At 44.4% G+C, this 17,409-nt stretch overlaps 2 protein-coding genes across 2 annotated transcripts in view; both read left to right on the forward strand.

Annotated features, from left to right (window-relative positions):
- The first annotated feature begins 7,508 nt into the window (after positions 1-7,508).
- Positions 7,509-8,552, forward strand: LOC125899660 (uncharacterized). The gene has a single exon (XM_049594118.1). It carries the CDS (start codon positions 7,509-7,511, stop codon positions 8,550-8,552), a length of 1,044 nt encoding a protein of 347 aa, XP_049450075.1.
- Positions 8,553-14,696: 6,144 nt separating this feature from the next.
- Positions 14,697-17,409, forward strand: part of zdhhc1 (zinc finger DHHC-type containing 1) — a 32,780-nt gene continuing 30,067 nt past the window's right edge. The window contains exon 1 of the mRNA XM_049594129.1: positions 14,697-15,277. Within this exon, the coding sequence (XP_049450086.1) occupies positions 15,267-15,277 (11 nt within the window). The 5' untranslated portion in view covers positions 14,697-15,266. The remainder of the gene's footprint in view (positions 15,278-17,409) is intronic.

The raw sequence follows: 17,409 nt of genomic DNA on the forward strand, positions 1-17,409 counted from the left end.
AATAAAACGTCTGAGATCTGTGAACAGGATGACATCATTATAAGGAACAATTTATGATATCCTACGACTCCATGAGCTCCATGACTGACATAATGTGTTTCACGTAAAGTAACTGAGGTTTGTTTTAATAAAGGGAACATGGTGAGGACGTATGTTAGAATAACTTCCCACAGTTCCAAACTCTCATCATACTGATGAAACCCATTAGTGACCACAGCCCGCCTCCTCACAGGTCCACTTGACAGTGACAGTGTGGTGACAGTACAGTGACAGTGTGGGGGCAGTACAGTGACAGTGTGGTGACAGTACCGTGACAGTGTGGTGACAGTACAGTGACAGTGTGGGGGCAGTACAGTGACAGTGTGGTGACAGTACCGTGACAGTGTGGTGACGGTACGGTGACATTGTGGTGACAGTACAGTGACAGTGTGGTGACAGTGTGGTGTGGTGGTGACAGTACAGTGACAGTGTGGTGACGGTGTGGTGACAGTATGGTGACAGTGTGGTGACAGTACAGTGACAGTGTGGTGACGGTGTGGTGACAGTATGGTGACAGTGTGGTGACAGTACAGTGACAGTGTGGTGACAGTACAGTGACAGTGTGGTGACGGTGTGGTGACAGTGTGGTGACAGTACAGTGACAGTGTGGTGACAGTGTGGTGACAGTATGGTGACAGTGTGGTGACAGTACAGTGACAGTGTGGTGACAGTACGGTGACAGTGTGGTGACAGTACGGTGACAGTATGGTGACAGTGTGGTGACAGTACAGTGACAGTGTGGTGACAGTACAGTGACAGTGTGGTGACGGTGTGGTGACAGTGTGGTGACAGTGTGGTGACAGTACAGTGACAGTGTGCTGACAGTGTGGTGTGGTGGTGACAGTACAGTGACAGTGTGGTGACGGTGTGGTGACAGTATGGTGACAGTGTGGTGACAGTACAGTGACAGTGTGGTGACAGTGTGGTGACAGTGTGGTGACAGTACAGTGACAGTGTGGTGACAGTACAGTGACAGTGTGGTGACGGTGTGGTGACAGTGTGGTGACAGTACAGTGACAGTGTGGTGACAATACAGTGACAGTGTGGTGGCAGTACAGTGACAGTGTGGTGACAGTGTGGTGACAGTATGGTGACAGTGTGGTGACAGTACAGTGACAGTGTGGGGGCAGTACAGTGACAGTGTGGTGACAGTACCGTGACAGTGTGGTGACGGTACGGTGACATTGTGGTGACAGTACAGTGACAGTGTGGTGACAGTGTGGTGTGGTGGTGACAGTACAGTGACAGTGTGGTGACGGTGTGGTGACAGTATGGTGACAGTGTGGTGACAGTACAGTGACAGTGTGGTGACGGTGTGGTGACAGTATGGTGACAGTGTGGTGACAGTACAGTGACAGTGTGGTGACAGTACAGTGACAGTGTGGTGACGGTGTGGTGACAGTGTGGTGACAGTACAGTGACAGTGTGGTGACAGTACAGTGACAGTGTGGTGACAGTACAGTGACAGTGTGGTGACAGTACATTGACAGTGTGGTGACAGTACAGTGACAGTATGGTGACAGTGTGGTGACAGTACAGTGACAGTGTGGTGACAGTACAGTGACAGTGTGGTGACGGTGTGGTGACAGTGTGGTGACAGTGTGGTGACAGTACAGTGACAGTGTGCTGACAGTGTGGTGTGGTGGTGACAGTACAGTGACAGTGTGGTGACGGTGTGGTGACAGTATGGTGACAGTGTGGTGACAGTACAGTGACAGTGTGGTGACAGTGTGGTGACGGTGTGGTGACAGTACAGTGACAGTGTGGTGACAGTACAGTGACAGTGTGGTGACGGTGTGGTGACAGTGTGGTGACAGTGTGGTGACAGTACAGTGACAGTGTGCTGACAATACAGTGACAGTGTGGTGGCAGTACAGTGACAGTGTGGTGACAGTGTGGTGACAGTATGGTGACAGTGTGGTGACAGTACAGTGACAGTGTGGTGTGGTGGTGACAATACAGTGACAGTACGGTGACAGTATGGTGACAGTGTGGTGACAGTGTGGTGACGGTACAGTGACAGTGTGGTGACAGTACAGTGACAGTGTGGTGACAGTGTGGTGTGGTGGTGACAATACAGTGACAGTGTGGTGACGGTACAGTGACAGTGTGGTGACAGTACAGTGACAGTGTGGTGACGGTACGGTGACAGTGTGGTGACAGTGTGGTGACAGTGTGGTGGCAGTACAGTGACAGTGTGGTGACAGTACAGTGACAGTGTGGTGGCAGTACAGTGACAGTGTGGTGACGGTACGGTGACAGTGTGGTGACAGTGTGGTGACAGTACGGTGACAGTGTGGTGACAGTGTGGTGACAGTACAGTGACAGTGTGGTGACGGTACGGTGACAGTGTGGTGACAGTGTGGTGACAGTACGGTGACAGTGTGGTGACAGTGTGGTGACAGTACAGTGACAGTGTGGTGACAGTACGGTGACAGTGTGGTGACGGTACGGTGACAGTGTGGTGACAGTACAGTGACAGTGTGGTGACAGTGTGGTGACAGTACAGTGACAGTGTGGTGGCAGTACAGTGACAGTGTGGTGACAGTGTGGTGACAGTATGGTGACAGTGTGGTGACAGTGTGGTGACAGTACGGTGACAGTGTGGTGACAGTACAGTGACAGTGTGGTGTGGTGGTGACAATACGGTGACAGTACGGTGACAGTATGGTGACAGTGTGGTGACAGTGTGGTGACAGTACAGTGACAGTGTGGTGACGGTACAGTGACAGTGTGGTGACAGTACAGTGACAGTGTGGTGACAGTACAGTGACAGTGTGGTGACAGTACAGTGACAGTGTGGTGGCAGTACAGTGACAGTGTGGTGACGGTACGGTGACAGTGTGGTGACAGTGTGGTGACAGTACGGTGACAGTGTGGTGACAGTGTGGTGACGGTATGGTGACAGTGTGGTGACGGTACGGTGACAGTGTGGTGACAGTGTGGTGACAGTACAGTGACAGTGTGGTGACAGTACGGTGACAGTGTGGTGACGGTATGGTGACAGTGTGGTGACGGTACAGTGACAGTGTGGTGACAGTACAGTGACAGTGTGGTGGCAGTACAGTGACAGTGTGGTGACGGTATGGTGACAGTGTGGTGACAGTACGGTGACAGTGTGGTGACAGTGTGGTGACAGTACAGTGACAGTGTGGTGACAGTACGGTGACAGTGTGGTGACGGTACGGTGACAGTGTGGTGACAGTACGGTGACAGTGTGGTGACAGTACGGTGACAGTGTGGTGACGGTATGGTGACAGTGTGGTGACAGTGTGGTGACAGTACAGTGACAGTGTGGTGACAGTACAGTGACAGTGTGGTGACAGTGTGGTGACAGTACAGTGACAGTGTGGTGACAGTACAGTGACAGTGTGGTGACAGTGTGGTGACAGTACAGTGACAGTACAGTGACAGTGTGGTGACAGTACGGGGACAGTGTGGTGACAGTACGGAGACAGTGTGGTGACAGTGTGGTGGCAGTACGGTGACAATGTGGTGGCAGTACGGTGACAGTGTGGTGACAGTACGGTGACAATGTGGTGGCAGTACAGTGACAGTGTGGTGGCGGTACGGTGACAATGTGGTGGCGGTACGGTGATAGTGTGGTGACAGTACAGTGATAGTGTGGTGACAGTACGGTGACAGTGTGGTGGCAGTATGGTGATAGTGTGGTGACAGTACGGTGACAGTGTGGTGACAGTACGGAGACAGTGTGGTGACAGTGTGGTGGCAGTACGGTGACAATGTGGTGGCAGTACGGTGACAGTGTGGTGACAGTACGGTGACAATGTGGTGGCAGTACAGTGACAGTGTGGTGGCGGTACGGTGATAGTGTGGTGACAGTACAGTGATAGTGTGGTGGCAGTACGGTGACAATGTGGTGGCAGTACGGTGATAGTGTGGTGACAGATTATTCAGATTCCAGTCTAGTTTATTATCACCTGATTGATGAGGAAACAGAAAGACTGTTTATTTTCTGTTCTGAATTCAAACTGAAGAGAAACCACTTCCTTCTTTTATCTCTTCAGAAATTCAGAAAGTCCTCCTTTACACCCGTCAGCATGTTGGTCACATGATCTCAGCCTGTCCAAGTACGTGGGTATACAGGAATTACCCACTCAACATTACGCAGGATATGTATGAATTTGGGTTCATCACTTTTCACATGCTGTCAAATATCTGACTGCACATTTACAGTAAATGACTGGATACTAGCTGCATCACTTTCACAGTAAATGATTGTGATCTGACAGCAGTTATACCTGAATACTGCAATTTCACAGTGTGTTCCTGTAAAGTTAACATACTTACCTGCATTCATTTCTGATGAATGCAGAAATGAATGACCAGAGGACAACTGGTCCGTACTGAGTGTACTGAGGAGGAGCGGTGATGTTTGTGTGTACGGAGGAACACACTGTGAGCATCCCCCCCCCCACCCACACACACACACACACACCTACACACACACTGTGACCAACAAAGTTTTGGGAAGCCCCCCCCCCACCCCATTCCAGTAACTGTGCCCCCCTCAGTGGGAGCACTGGGAGCACTGGGAACAGGGTTAGAGCCCTCTTCAAGGTTAGACTGAAAAAAGAAATACTATAATAATAACAATTATTATCAGGGTTAATTTTGGCAGCTATTTCAGATTCAGTCTGAGTTTCAGTCATTTCTATCCTCCACAGTCTCAGTCTGGTCTGAGTTTTTACATTTTAGTCAAAATGATTTTGTCTTTAATCCCGTTAATATCAGGGATTAGAAACTGAGATCATGTTGACAGATTGTATCCAGGGTTTAAATTTCATCTACCCATCATTTGGTTCTACACCTTTACTAACTTTTATTTCTCTGAAATGAATAAAATCATTTCATCAGAGTTTTTATTATCAATATCGGTTTGTAGCTTGTCAGCGTCGTGTCTTTGTTGTGGGAAAAATGGTCACTGACAAGTATTTTCTATAATAATTGTAAAATAAGGACTGATGTGATGGAGCAGAGGATTCTGGGAGAGAAGGAGAGGAGGCGTGGCTTTAATAAGGACTGCTGTGAGCTGCAGGTCCTGTTCCTGCAGTGGATCACTGTTGTACGCCGCTCAGAGGCGGCTGCAGAGTGGCGCTGCCCATGTTCAGGAGGAGCGACCATACGGACGTCATGTTGGGGTCGGGATGTGTAGACTGTAACCATGGAAACCAGAACCATCCGGAAACATGGAGGATTATAAAGCAGCAAAGACAAAGTAAGAAGACGACAGTGAACAAGTTAAAGGAGCTGACAGAGTTTAATATTTCCATGTGACAAATAAATGACTGATTGATTGATTGATTGATTGATTGATTGATTGATTGATTGACTGACTGACTGACTGACTGACTGACTGTTTGGTTGATTGATTGATTGGTTGATTGATTGGTTGATTGACTGATTGTAATGTGTTTGGAGGTTAGATCAGCAGCAGCAGATGTCTCAGTGTGTGTGTGTTGAGTCTCTGGATGTTTCCTGGAAACAGCAGAAATTCTCTGAAGGCAGTTTTTTAAGAGTCGTAGTTTGGTCCAATGAAAAGAGGCCTCAGCGGAGAGATGCAGCGTCCAGCTCTCCAAGAGCAAGTCAACACGTCAGGATCCAAGAGCTCCACAGCAAACTGAGGGATGCTGAGCTGCAGACTCATAAAGACTCTGCATGACTATTCAGCTCACAGAGAAACTTCAGAACAACCTCCGGTCTCTATGTTCCACCATCACAGAGCATAGGAAGTGACTCGGCTCCATAAACCCACAGACAGGAACAGGGGCGTACAGGAGTCAGGATGGGCCCCAGTGCATAGTATCATGTATTGAAAAAGCTACTATATATTTCATAGTTTGTTCACATGATCAAATACAGACATAACACATATATGTTATCAGCCATCACTGCAAAAATGTATCTGACAAAAATACCAAAACAAATAAGAATTTATTTATTAATTGCATTTTTTTTTAAAGATATTTTTAGGGCATTTTGCCTTTATTGGACAGGTAAGTGTGAAAGGGGGAGAGAGAGAGGGGGGATGACATGCAGCAAAGGGCCACAGGCTGGATTCGAACCCGGGACGGTGCGGTAACAGCCTTGTACATGGGGCGCCTGCTCTACCACTAAGCCACCGACACCCCCATTAATTACATTTTTAAATATTTTAAATAGTTTATTTACAGTTTAGTCGATGTAAAATGTGTTTGCGTCGGTGTTTGACGCTGATGAAGCAGTGATCTTTGACGAGTTGGGATGAGAACCAGCAGGAGTCAATCTGGAGACTGATCTCTGAAGATCAGCTGATTTTAGGTTTAACAAACATTCGGTCGCTGCAGGTGAAATTAATTAAACATGACAACAGAAAGTGACATTTAAGATTTGGACCTTTGTTTGAACTTTGAACTAAAAATGAAGTCATAGATTGGACTGAAGACATTTAAAAACAAGAAGCAGATTGGATCTTAAGTGAGATGACATCATCATCAGGAGACTAAAGTGAGATGACATCATCATCTGATGGATCAAAGGCCCATTCCCAAACCACTCCCTACCCACTACCACTTCACTACTGAGTGCCACTCCAAATGGAGTTCCACTTGCAGCCGTGGAGGGCACTCCTGATTAAGGGGGAGGGTATAAAAGAGAAGCCAAACAAGTGGGACGCCCTCGCCACCTTACCGGAAACAGGAAGGAACCGTTACCATGGAGATGGACAAACACATTGCCTGTGCCGCAGCTGTCATGCTGTTTGACAGGCTAAGAGGAGCAAGAATGGCATCTCACAAAAGACAAAGGCGTCTACAACGTGTCGCTGCATTGTTGTATGAGCAAGAGGTAATTCATCAAGCCTCTTAGATAAGGTTACATGACTCCTACCATTCCATAAATATTTACCCATGTCTGTCGCTACTGCAACAGATCTGAATTTCCACAGCTCAGGTATCACTGACGTATTTTGTTATGAGGGTACATGAAGTGATAATAGACCAATAAAACACAGGTGCATCTAAAACAATAGAATATCACAGCAAAGTTAATTATAATAACTTAATTCAATTCAAAAAGTGAAACTTAAATTCTACATTAATTGCACTAAAATGACAATGATGAAGTCCAGGGTAGCCTATATACAATTTTCGTTCCTGGAATAACTGACAGAAAATATTGAACTCTTACACCATTTTCTAATTTCTTGACATGGACCTGTATAAATATAACCTGGCCATTGTTGACAGTGCTATTAACACTGTACATCTTTGATGTAGGCTTCATTATCAATACAGCAAGCAATATGTGCTTAAATAATTCAAATATTAAATATAGGAAGCAATTATTTATTTATTTTGCAAGTGATGTATTAATTCAAACTGCCACTCTGGTGCATGTTATCTGTTTTGATTTGGGACTTGAGATCAAGTTATGAAAATATATGTCCTGTATTTTCCTAGGGACGTGGAATGCTGTACATGCAGCTGAACCCCAATAGTCCAATTCTGCGGGTGTACAATGATCCAGAGAGCTGCCTCAAAAGAGATCTCCGGCTCACCCGGCAGTCTGTCAACCTTTTATTGAGGATTATCCACAGTCCGAGGGACCATGGCTGGGGCCAGGAGTTGGAGGTCCTCATGTTTTTATATAGCCTGGCACACGGCCTTTCCCTGTCAGTGGTGTGCCATGTCTTTGGGGTCCCCAGGTCCACCGTGCACCGGGTAATTCATAGGATAGCTGCAGAGATCAAAGCCAAACTGGGAACACTCATCTCACTGCCATCTCAGGACATGCTGCCAGACATCGGTATGGGTTTCTGCCAGCTTGCCCGAAGTCCAGTTTTCACTCGTGCTGCTGATGCAATCGATGGCTGTCATATCAGAATCAAACCACCAGGTAACCAACATCGTGCCGATTACATAAACTACAAGTTATTTCCATCAATACAACTACAAGCCATCTGTGACGCAACTGACAGATTTCTGGACATTTTTGTGGGGTACCCGGGGTCTGTGCATGATGCCAGGGTCCTGAGAAATAGCCCCATCTTCAGCCAGGCACTCGACCCACCAGCGGGCTTTTCCCTCCTGGCAGATGGTGGCTATCCATGTCTGGAAAAGCCGATTTCACTCATCACACCATACAAACTGCCTCTACAGGATCGAGTACAGGAGTGTTACAACACCCATCATTCAAGGGCTCGTTCAGTGGTTGAACGTGCCTTTGGAATGATGAAAGCGCGATGGAGGGCCACGCTTTTCAAGGCACTGGAGGTCAGTCCAGCCTTTGCTCCCGATATTGTTGCCTGTTGTGCCTTCTTGCACAATCTGTGCCTTAAGACAGATGACATCTTGGAGATGGAGGACATCGAACCCGAAAACCACCCAGTTCCCCTCCATGTCGCACCTGGCAGAGCTGAAACATCCGGACATCACATCAGGGAAAGGATAGCTGCCCAGTTGTCTGCACCTGCCCTCCTTCCACAGCACCTGCAGGAGCATGATTATTTCTGAACATTTCAAGGTCATTGTAACCTTCACATTTTGTGGAGCGCTTTGTTTATTCTGTGAAGCATTTTGTTTGATTTTGTGAAACAGTTTGTGTTGCATTTTTATTGTATGAAAAGTGCTATATAAAGCAAGTTTGATTTGATGTAACCTAATATGTACTGATCCATGCACATCTAGAATGTGTCTCTTTCCTTTTTGCATTGTCCCTGACAAATAAACCAGTCTATGAAACAAGGTCCCAGCAAAAATCATTTTATTTTTGCTGTGAATAACTTAAATTCACTGGACAAAACTATAAATTCCAAGAAAAAACAAAAGCAAAAAAGTGTTTACTGTATCTAAGACAAAATAAATTCCTGCATATTTCATTGATAAAAATAAAAAACAAATGCCGAAACTAAACGTTCAGTTTGTTTATTGAAATCCTCCTGTCTCTGGTCCTCTTTTGCCAACTCCTTTTCCAGGAATTGAAGGACACCCTCACGTGCATGTCTCCTCCTTTTGGAGACTGGTGGCTGGGGAGAGTCAGGTGAGGGCCGAGGGCCAGGTGTATGAGCTGGGCTTGAGGGGCAGATGAGGGAGGGGGAACTAGAGGGGTCAGGAGGGCTGCTGGGACATGAGGGTCCAGGACTGCTCTCTGCAGGTGAGGGAGGGAGAATGGTGGGGTCTGGCAAGCATGATGACACAAGCACTGGGGGGATATTGAAGGCCTTGCCCCCAGTGCCTCATGCATTTCAAGATAATAAGGCCAGGTGCTTGGAGTGTCCTCTCCCCGGTCAGTTCCTGACCCTGTTGGGGGCTTTCTCAGTTCCTGTGGGTAATAATGTACAGTATGTTAGCTCTCAGCAGCAATAACACTAACGATTAACCAGAGATAACATGATTCACCTTATATTTCTTTTTAAGATTTTCCCACTTTTTGGAGGCCTGCTTGTGGGATATGGCATCCTGCAGCCCCATCTCCTTAATCACAAAGCTATTGTACAACATAAAAAGGAGAGGAAGATGCTTGTCTTTGGTGTAAGAACCTAGCTCATTTAAGCAAGGTACAGCTGGGCTGCTTTAATAGTACAGCACACTTTAAACTCAAGACAATTCAAAGTGCTTTACATAAATAAAGAACAGACATGAGGACAGAATGTAGAAGCAAAACAGTGCAATGTGAAGGACAAAACATTTAAATAGGATTTGAAATGGGTTAAATCAAGACTAAAATATGACATAAAATTGAACATAGGAGTTACAATGTTATAGAATCAAAAGAATAACCTTGTTCATGTGTTCTACAAACAGGATTTACAAAGTGCCATGTGAAATTGATGAATCAAATACTTACTCCCATGCCTGTTTTGCAGCATTTCTCTTCTTTGTGAAGAGGCTGTCATTTTTCATTCTGAGCTCTATCAGCTGTTTTGTTTGCTCCACTGTCCCTGTAAACACATAATATCTCAAAACATGAGATATGAGGTAGATGATGTTTATTTATGCATACAGGTATTTGTGGGTTCGCCACAAGTCAAGCGACCTTAGGGACAATGTGATTATCTCCTTTTAATTTATGTTTTTTTGTTGGTGATCTTTTAACTCTACATATTCTATGATTTAGTTTGAGATGTCACTGTGAGGGAAATAATGGTGTGTGTTTGATCTAAAATACTTGAAAAATTAGACGGAACTTACACTTGAATGATGTTTCCTCCATTGTCCAGACGTAGTTTCTGCTGGAACCATCGGGGAGCCTGCACCTGTGCAGACTCACTATTTAAGGGTTTGACAAGCCACTTCCACTCAGTGGTAATTGGTTTGGGACAGCCCTTAATATGGCGGAGCTCCGCGTGACCGCGCAAACGGAGGGGGAGTGAATAGGGCGAGGGGATAGGGGCCGGTTTGGGATTGGGCCAAAGTGTTCATTCACACAGACTGATGAAGCTGCTTCCTGTCAGAGCTGATGACGTTCAGATGGAACAGACCTCATCAGTGTGGTGATAAAGGACAGGAGGAGTCTTCCTCAGTGTGTGCGTGTGTGTGTGTGTGTGTGTGTGTGTGTGTGTGTGTGTGTGCTGTGCAGGTTGTGTCCAGGACAGTTTGACCTGTTGGGACAGAACTGATGTGTCCTGTGTGAAAGGACAGCAGCACACTGTGTCTCCTCTAGTGAAGCTCAGTAATGAGGACTCAGTCTGTGGTCAGTGACGATGGGGAAGAGCCAAGTTACATTCAACCAGGTTACATAATTACATTACAAAATAAATGTAATGGTAATAATACTAACTTTATCTGGTGCAGTAAATATAAAACAAAAGTGACACTAATAAAACATGCACACACACACACACACACACACACACCCCAATATAATTTTGGCAACAATTAAATCGTAGGCAACTGGACTTTGATTTTGTCTAGAAGACGTTTCGCCTCTTATCCAAGCGGCTTCATCAGTTCTCAACGCATCGGTCTGACTAGTCCTCACTAGTCTGACAAACAGTGGAGTAAGACTCAGGTTTTTAACCTCTGTGGAGGTGTACACCCACCACCCTCAAAAGACAATACTTCGTTAGTGGAGTTTCACTGGACCATTGTTTGGGTCAGGTGAGTCACACTAGTGAACGACAGTCGTTAAGAGTGTCAGACTAGTGAGGACTAGTCAGACCGATGCGTTGAGAACTGATGAAGCCGCTTGGATAAGAGGCGAAACGTCTTCTAGACAAAATCAAAGTCCAGTTGCCTACGATTTAATTGTTGCCAAAATGGAATTGACCTGGATAAATGAGAATATCCACAGACACACCAATATAATGTAAATCACTTCTTATTCGAACCTTGGTTTTGTTTTTAAAATATGAAATATGAGTTTTTCATTAGGAAGTGAAGCACCGTCAGAGTCAGCAGGGAGGACATGATAAAACCAAACTGTGTCCTGACCTCTGGTTGTTCAGCATCCTCTGAGCTCTATGACTCAGTGATTGGTTCAGTTTGATATCATCCTGCTGGAGTTTTGGAGTTTTAGGGATTCACCTGAAAGTAAAGTCACTCAGAGTCGAGCTCTGACGTGTTGCATTTGAGTTTACAAGTATCCTGCAAAATGTGCTGTAGATGAGGACACAGGAAGGGAACCTGTCTTGTAAAGCAAAGATGAAACAGTTCAGCAGCACACAGTCACTCCTGGGCAGCAGACGTCTCTGTGTCTGACGTTTAAACCACATTCTCAGCCATAATTTGCAGTGTAACATTAATACAAACAAAAACAACTTCACCTTCATCATCAGAAACAAAGGAAGGAGGAAATTTGGAATAAACCCAAACTTGGAAATTATTTTCAAATGAAAGAAGATCATTACACAGAACTGTATTTACATTAAACTTAAGGAGGGGTCAGAGGTCACTGTGTGCACAGGTAAGATGTGGCACCTTCCCTCTGGTGACTAAAGTGTTCAGGTATAAAGGTTGAAGATGAAGTTCATTTCCTGTTTCAGTGCCATGCGTACAGCAACCTGAGACCTGAGAAAACATCTGTCTGAAAATGTCCAGGAGAAGAACTGCAACTTGTTTTGCACGTGTGAGTGTGAAATGTTGAGCTGCCTCTGTAAAGAAACACAGAAACAGAACACTGTGTGACACCATGAGCTCCTCTTATTGCCCTGTATATCTTGGAAAAGCTTTTATCTGTTTGTTTATTTTGAAATGGTCTTGGCATGAGTCTGTGATATATATTTACCTTTGAATGTTTGTACTGATATGGTTTAGTGTCTTGAAGGCTGTGTGGGCGGGGCACAATCGTGTGCATGGCTTAGACATGATGTACAGACATGAACAGAGTCAGCTGATTGAAACACCAGGAGGTCACTGAACATCTTTACACTGAAAACTATGTAGAATAAAACTCGTCTCTTTGTCTCTCTCTGTGTCTTTGTCTCTTTGTCTCCTCTCACTGTGCACGAGTGTCTTCTGTCGGCAGATTGATGGATGACGTAGCTCAACAAAGACACTGGGACACATCTGAGTGTAACGTTTAAGCTCTTTTGTTTCTGTGGGACTTCAGCTTCACTGGACATTTTAAACATTTGTTAGAAAAGTCATCAAACATAATCAAATATAACAAGTTACATTACTCTGATAAAGTCATTAAAATAGTTACATTATTCTAATGAAGTCATTAAAATAGTTACATTACTCTTATGAAGTCATTGAAATAGTTACATTACTCTGATGAAGTCACTGAAATAGTTACATTACTCTGATGAAGTCATTGAAATCGTTACATTATTCTGATGAAGTCATTAAAATAGTTACATTACTCTGATGAAGTCATTGAAATAGTTACATTACTCTGATAAAGTCATTAAAATAGTTACATTACTCTGATGAAGTCATTGAAATAGTTACATTACTCTGATAAAGTCATTAAAATAGTTACATTACTCTGATGAAGTCATTGAAATATTTACATTACTCTGATGAAGTCATTGAAATAGTTACATTACTCTGATGAAGTCATTGAAATAGTTACATTACTCTGATAAAGTCATTAAAATAGTTACATTACTCTGATGAAGTCATTGAAATCATTACATTATTCTGATGAAGTCATTAAAATAGTTACATTACTCTGATGAAGTCACTGAAATAGTTACATTACTCTGATGAAGTCATTAAAATAGTTACATTACTCTGATGAAGTCATTGAAATAGTTACATTACTCTGATAAAGTCATTAAAATAGTTACATTACTCTGATGAAGTCATTGAAATATTTACATTACTCTGATAAAGTCACTGAAATAGTTACATTACGCTGATGAAGTCATTAAAATAGTTACATTACTCTGATGAAGTCACTGAAATAGTTACATTACTCTGATGACATCATTGAAATATTTACATTACTCTGATGAAGTCATTGAAATAGTTACATTACTCTGATGAAGTCATTGAAATAGAACTGGGAGGCAGACACCGTCTCCACGTTTAAGACTAGACTTAAGACTTTCCTCTTTGATAAAGCTTATAGTTAGGGCTGGCTCAGGCTTGCCCTGTACCAGCCCCTAGTTAGGCTGACTTAGGCCTAGTCTGCCGGAGGACCCCCCTATAATACACCGGGCACCTTCTCTCCTTCTCTCTCTCTCTCTCTCTCTCTCTCTGTCTCATTGTGTCATGTGGATTACTGTTAATTTATCATGCTGATCTGTTCTGTACGACATCTATTGCACGTCTGTCCGTCCTGGAAGAGGGATCCCTCCTCAGTTGCTCTTCCTGAGGTTTCTACTGTTTTTTTTCCCCCGTTAAAGGGTTTCTTTGGGGAGTTTTTCCTGATCAGCTGTGAGGGTCATAAGGACAGAGGGATGTCATAGGCTGTAAAGCCCTGTGAGGCAAACTGTGATAATAGCTCGAGTGAAACACAGCCACACAGTAACTGCATAAAGTCCTCAGAAGGGAGATCACCTGACTCACCTGAAACAGGGAAGGTAAATCAAACACTCCTCCCTGCTCCTCTCAGGTGACCTCACCTTCACTTAATAACAGAGTATACATGCTGCCCCCCTCTGGTCATTCACCTGAACAGCAGCCAACATTGTGTGTGTGTGTGTGTGTGTGTGTGTGTGTGTGTGTGACACACTTCTCCTTCCCTGGCACATCACACACAAAGCTAATATGATGTCATCACTGCCATGTTCTCCAGAGACTGAATGGGGTCTCGATCATGTGACCTGCGACCTGTCAGGTGTGTGTGTGTGTGGAACATTTCCTTCAGTAAAACCACACACACACACACACACACACACACACACACACACACACACACACAACATGTATCAGAAATAATTGATCAATCAGTGGTCAGTTCCGATCAGGGGCGGAGTCTGTTTATTCCTTTGTGTGTTTGAATGTTGACTCGTGTGTATGAAGGACTGTCTGGGGACTGGTCAGGAGAAACAATCACTGGTTATACTGGTTATACTGGTCAGAGACATGAACCTGTTCCCAGGTGTTTATATTCAGCTTCAGTGGAGCTGCTGCCCCCTGCTGGACATAACACGTCATCACAGCTGTCAGTGAGTGACAGCTGGTCTCAGGTCAGTTTGTATTACAGCAGGCAGGGGGCGGGATCAGCTCCACTGACCAATAAGAGCGGAGCAGGAGCGTTACCAAGGAAACGGCGTACAGGTCTGAGAGACGGTGGAGGCTGCTGCAAAAATGCTAACAGGCTAACTAGCTCGTTAGCTCACAGTTGAATAATCAGCGGCTGATTAATATTTAAAATAATTCTCCTCGTTAAACATTAAAGTTGTCGCCGGGGTTTGGTCTGTTTCCCGCGGTCACCGCCCCGCAGTGTGTCGGAGTTAGCCAGTTAGCATGGCAGCAGCTAACTACCGAGGCTAACGGCAGGTGATTAGCTTAGCACGCTAACCGAAGCAAATTTAAATATTATCCGGATAATAGTGACTGAAGGTCCGCGGGCTCAGCGGAGTGTAGCCCGTTAGCAGGGAGATACCTGCTGGGTGTGACCCGGGATGGATGTGAGTTAACGGGCGGACTGGGCCGGTGTGACCCGGGTCTGAGCTTCTCTGGACGCAACCCGTGTGTCGAGTCAAGCCGAGGGGTTCCCCCCAGCAGCAGCCCGGTCCTCCGGGGCCGGGGGACGGCAGAGCTCTACACCGCCTGTCAGGCCCCGAGTCTGTGATGAGATGAGCTGCAGCGGACCGGAGGGCCCGTTAACCCATGTTAAACAGGTAGGCTTGCCGGTATACCGGGATGGTTCAGGTGTGAACACCCTCCGGTTCTGTTAAACACTGAGTCCAGATGTTCTGCTGCTGCAGTATCAAAGTAATAATGAAATGATTGACTCTGTGATGTGAGGTGCGCGTGGACAGGTAGGGCTGCAGGAGTTTGAGCTGATTAAGGCACTGTTCGTTACTTCTGAGGGGAGCAGGTGCTGCTGAACTGGGGAGGCATATCAGGTGACTGTTCAAGCTTTGTGGAGGGACTGTTTGTTTAATGGAGGGACGCACAACTTTAAAGGTTGTAATTTGTATTTGTAAAATACCTTCTGAACCCTAAAGCCTGTTTAAAAGACTCGTGTTCTTTAAAAAGTTGACAAAATTGTTACATTTATAAAAGTCAGGATCTGTAAAACATGGTCCTGTTGTCACATGACACCGTGCTGCAGGTCCTGCAGGAGTTCACACACAGATTGTGTAATGATGTGATCAGTCAGAAGTAATTACAGTTAGCGGGGTGCTGCTCGGTGCTTTTGGCGTGAATATTAAAAATACCTGGTTATATATGGTGGAGTGAGCGTCAAGTATTTCCCCTCAGTGTCTGAGGGAGGCTCAAGGAAAATATCTGTCGCTCTTTAGAGGATGAGATGTATGTCTGTTTATATATTCTGTCAAATGACAGAAAATAACAATAATAATAATTACTGTCACAGTTAGGGCTGTAACTAACTGACTAATAGGGATGCATGATATTAGTTTTTGCTGATATATAACAACTCATTTGGCTGATAATCGATACAGATGTGTTCATATTTTATGGAAACTCTTGCATCTGTCTTCTGACTGAATACACATCTTCAACGGTGTGCTTGTACTCCGGGTTTATCTTTATATGTGTTTTCATGTTTGTAGGTGAACTGATGTCACACCCTGCTGTAAGATCATGTATTTGTACTGTGTACTACTCTTTGTTCATTGTCTTAATTATAAAGAACGTTTTTTCTTTAAAGTTTGAAAACAGCCCTGAGTACAGTAATACCTCACAGCCTTCTGTTTTCTCATCGAGTTTTACTTTGTGTTGGTTTAAGACATTTGTCAAACAGATGTAAAAACTCGTGTTTAAATCCCAGATGAAGACCTGCAGCGGTCCAAATGTGTCGGCTCTTTGAATGATTTAGCCATTACGATAAAGGCTTTTTAATACTTTCTCCCTGGTCTCCTATATTGATCGCCTTCTTGTGTATCCTGTTGTTTCCTGCTCTCCATCAGCACCTGACACAATGTTCTGATCTACATTTGATTACGCAGAGCAGCCGGTCATCTCTGTTTCTAAAAAATGTATCTATCATATTGGCAGAAATCTGCACGTTGGCCAATTCCGATATTTGATTTCAAAGCTGATACCGTCTGACAACAATGACGTATTGATATTATCGTGCAACCCGAGTCACTGAGCTACTCCTTATTAAATCTGCAGATGAGTTACTCAGTCAGCTGATTAATGAACTGGTCCATGAAATGACAAAATACTCAGAAGTTTTGATCAGTTTCCAGAGAGGTTTGTCTGTTCTGGGCTACTGTAGAAACATGTGACATGATGATCTCTGTAGACGAGGACCTTCTCCCTATATACAGTGGTGGAAAAAAGTTTTCGGACACCCTTAAAATTTTACACAATCTCAAATATTATCATGAAATATTTGTGGAAAAATCTTTTTTGTGTTTCAAAAGGTGTGGCTGCATTAGACAGATACAAACAAATACAAATTATATTTTTTTGTTTATTGTTTACAAGAAAAACTAACAAAACTAAATTCTTGACAGTTTCAATATGTCAGTTCTCAACATTGTCGGTATCAAAGTCAACGAATAACAGAGAATGTGTTCAAAACTGAACAAAAAATAAATAAACCATCACATCATCAAATTAATATTTAGTAGTCCTGCCATTGGCACGTAGTAGAGCTCTAATCCTGGCTGGCATGTTCCCCACGAGCCTTTCACACTGTTGAGGGGTAATCTTGTCCCATTCTTCTTGAATTACTGCTTTTAATTCTTCTAAATTCTTTGGTTTATGCTTTGAAACAGACCTTTTGATAATCCACCACAGATTTTCAATGGGGCTCATGTCCGGGGATTGAGCT

This window comes from Epinephelus fuscoguttatus, linkage group LG2 (genome assembly GCF_011397635.1).
Source record: "Epinephelus fuscoguttatus linkage group LG2, E.fuscoguttatus.final_Chr_v1".
In the NCBI taxonomy this organism is placed as follows: Eukaryota; Metazoa; Chordata; class Actinopteri; order Perciformes; family Serranidae; genus Epinephelus; species Epinephelus fuscoguttatus.

Bases quoted from the DNA above. Each gene is read 5' to 3' on its own strand.
- LOC125899660 (XM_049594118.1), top strand. From the start codon at position 7,509: ATGCTGTACATGCAGCTGAACCCCAATAGTCCAATTCTGCGGGTGTAC.